The following is a 3,549-nucleotide window of genomic DNA, read 5'->3' as shown; positions in this document are numbered from 1 at the left end:
AAAATGAGTGATCAGTCAGAAAGTAATCGAATTGCATATTACCAAGAATACAGCCATAACTGTTAACAAAGTGCACTTCATCTCATCCCATACATACTTCAGCCAGCTGTAAATTAATTCATTTGTATTACAATTATACACATAAATATCAGTTCATCAAAATCAATTTAGTGTGAAAAATAGATCTCAGACTATAATGTGTGACTTTGGGTTTTGCTAGTTAAAAATCAATTTAGCTAATATTACAGATGTGTTTAATCTATTATTAATAAATCTAGATATTGTCTTGGCTCAGTGCATGGCTAGACCATTTCTACAGTTCATTTGCTCACAGCACCCAAATGATCAAATGTACATTTACTATAGAAAACTGCAGGCTGACCTCAGCTCAGGAAATTATCTATAGAATATCCGGTACTGGTGTACAATATTTACAGAAAAGGAGTGGCCAGTAAAACACTGGACCAGCAGTTCTGCACTTGTGAGTACAGCACTGCAGATTGGATACTGAATAGAGCGCAGTGTCTGCATCACCTTTTCCACCTCCCTCTGTAGGAGTCTTATCAGTCCTTCACACATTATTTATGATTCCTGATCTTCTCTCAATATGAATAAAACCACTTGTCTTGAATAATGTGTTCAGATATTGGGTAGAATGCATGATGAATATAAAAAAAAGGCTTTCACTCGTATTTCTGAGTCTGACTTTTCAGCTTTTGGTTGATGTTCCACCACAGGTTAGAGCAGAAGATACAAACCAACTGAAGCACATCCTCATGTATTAGATAAATTCTGAACCTGAAGGAAAGTGATTTTGCATAAAAGACAGATGCAGGGGAAAATGGAAATGAAGAAAACAAAAAAAAGGAGTTGCTAATGCAGACACAGCTTCAGGTCTGGCTCACAAACCTTGAATTTCAAGCACTTCAGCACTGTTGAACACAAATACATGTGTGTGGGTGTGGGTGTCTATAGAGCCCCTCACAAATTAACCAATACTGTGGTTTCAATCATGTCAACAGAGTGAAGAAAGCAAAATAAAAAGAACAATGGAAAAGAAAATAACCTTTGCAAAAGGCATTTCCATTATTGGGAAGTAATTATGCAGGCAATCAATCAGTAATAAATGCACACTCAGGACCAGTGCATCTCAATTAATCCCTGTGAAACAGAACAGGTTGTTTCTCAACTGGGAAAGAAAAGTAGTTATAGGTAATGCATTTGTAACAAAGCTGCAATTAATGGTGCTTTATTTGTGAGATATGGCAACAGAGTTGAGTTCTTAATGTCAAGTAACAACAATCACAAGAACATATGTTGTGAAATCAATAGGTCACAGCTACCTGTAAGCAGAAGAAATGGCAAGCATATGCTTTAGGTTTGGTTGCTCTTTAATGGGAGAAATACTTAGATGAACAAGAGGTGTTGTGTTGAGTGTTTTTAGCATTTCCAAAAGCTGCATCAACTGTTTGTTTGAAACACATGGAGGAAGAAGTGGGTGGACAGCATGTGCTCTGACAGCCCCCATAGCCAAACTACTTCAGTTTTATTTTCTTTTAGTATTTTTATTACTATATGTATTAGTTTACACACACACACACACACACACACACACACACACACACACACACACAATGCACATCCCTTTGTTTCCTAAATATCCCCAAGTCAGTGCCAGTGTTTTCTTGTGATCTGTTCTGTTTCCCATTTTCATGAAGTGCTTGATTAGCTACTGTATGTGCACTTTCCACTACTGTGACATTCACTGAGCATGTACACTAATGAAGGAATCAGCCTTAAATCACTGTTTCTTTTCTGCATTACAAAAGAATAAAGAATCAGCTAAAGTAAACTTCAAAACACTTTTCTCTGAGTTGAACAGACAGAAAAGGTAATCACTTACAGATTGTGTCCTAATCAAAAAGTCTCCAACCAGGGGTTAATGTGATCATACAGATGGCCAACCAGTCTACTAGTCTTCCAATTATTAAACATTTTAAACATAAATGTGACTAAATGCTGAGTACTTTCATGTAAATATTACAGAACATGTAAACACAGAATGAAGTGCATGTCCCTAATTGTACAGATCCAACTTTTGTCCTGATTATGAAAGCCCAACTCACAATATCTGCAGAGAGCAAGTAGAAGATGGTACCACAATGAAAAACTTATTTATCTCCAACTATGCTGCCACAACAAGTGCGAAATTTTAATAGTAAATCTAGTCTGAAAGGTATGGTGTTTCTTCCACACAGAAACCTGATTTATTACTATTTTAAGGAGTATGCAGCATTAATGAATTTGTTGGTGAAACCAAAGTGTGATATACCATAAGCATGAGCTGACGCCATCTAGCGGTTGTCCTAACCGATCACCTTTTGGACTCAGAGAAAGAGAGGGAGAGGAGTGGGGTGGGGGTGGGAGAACCTTGATTGCGAATTACGGCGGTAGACTGTGTGACACATGAACTAACAAGATGGCAAAACAGCTCCCTGTTAAATGGGCTCAAGTCCAAATGGCCTCCATCTGAAACTCTGATTTGCACACAACTGGGGGAGTGCGACTAATCCAATCTAATTTCTGGACACATAAATGGTCGGTGATTCATTGAAAAATCAGGAGAGTCTGTGAAACTGTGGAGCTATACCTCCTTGCATTTCTAATTTCATTAAAGACACAGACAGTGGTATGGCTGCGCTTCCGCAACGGCGGAGTGCGCCGACTGCTCGGGGCTTTTTCGCAAGGGAGTCGTGTACCGAGAAAACTGACGTCAGATGAATGTGTGAATGACTTTACCGCGTGCTGTCATGACACAGGCGATTGGAGCTGCCAGCTCTCACAAAACGAGCACTGAAATCCTCAGCAAACAATTAACCCCGAGTGACTGCAACTGACTGACTGACTGTATATTTTAAACTTTAATGAACGCTCGGCTTATCCAAAGTCATTGCGAATTCATGATTTAGTTCTGAGGGGGGAGAGCGACGCTGCATCCCTCTGACAGAGTCCACTTGTGCCAAGAGTCAGGGAGTCTTTGAAAGCCACCGGAGCGGACCCGACCGGCATATCAATCACAGTGACTCGCTGGGTTTGTACCGCCGATAAAAGAGATTGTTTTAAAGGTGTGCGCGAGTGTGTGTGTCTGTGGTGTGTGCGTGCGTGTGCGTCGGTCTGTGTGTGGAGGAAACAGAGAGGGGAAATGGCACCTTTTCTGTATGAAGAAGGGATTACAGCAACAGACACTGGCAAACAAATGTAAAACCCAGTCCTCTTCGTCTTACCACGGGTGCGCACCAGAGAAGAGGCGCAGGATCATTGATTCGCACCTTGTGGTTTTGCGCTGCGTATGTGACAAGAGCAGAGAGGAAGCCGTGAACGGTGGGATTAAGGAGTCCTTCTCCTGAACAGAAGACTCAAGTTGTTCAATCATGAACGCCGGGTTACTGTTTTTGCTTGTCTGTCCTGCGGCATTTTTCGTTGGGCTGCAGTGCACCTCGCCAGTGTCCACAGAAGGGATGGAGCTCCTCACCGCCAGCTTCAGCAGCA

General features: G+C 41.1%; 1 protein-coding gene across 1 annotated transcript in view; it reads left to right on the top strand.

The window, feature by feature from the left end:
• The first annotated feature begins 1,603 nt into the window (after positions 1 to 1,603).
• alk (ALK receptor tyrosine kinase) overlaps positions 1,604 to 3,549 on the top strand; it is a 538,088-nt gene continuing 536,142 nt past the window's right edge. Inside the window, exon 1 of the mRNA XM_020621985.1 lies at positions 1,604 to 3,527. Within this exon, the coding sequence (XP_020477641.1) occupies positions 3,519 to 3,527 (9 nt within the window). The 5' untranslated portion in view covers positions 1,604 to 3,518. The remainder of the gene's footprint in view (positions 3,528 to 3,549) is intronic.

Source organism: Monopterus albus, unplaced genomic scaffold (genome assembly GCF_001952655.1).
Source record: "Monopterus albus unplaced genomic scaffold, M_albus_1.0 scaffold270.1, whole genome shotgun sequence".
NCBI classification, from domain to species: domain Eukaryota; kingdom Metazoa; phylum Chordata; class Actinopteri; order Synbranchiformes; family Synbranchidae; genus Monopterus; species Monopterus albus.
Note: the sequence above shows the minus strand (reverse complement) of the source record. Positions and strands in the feature narration are given on the sequence as shown.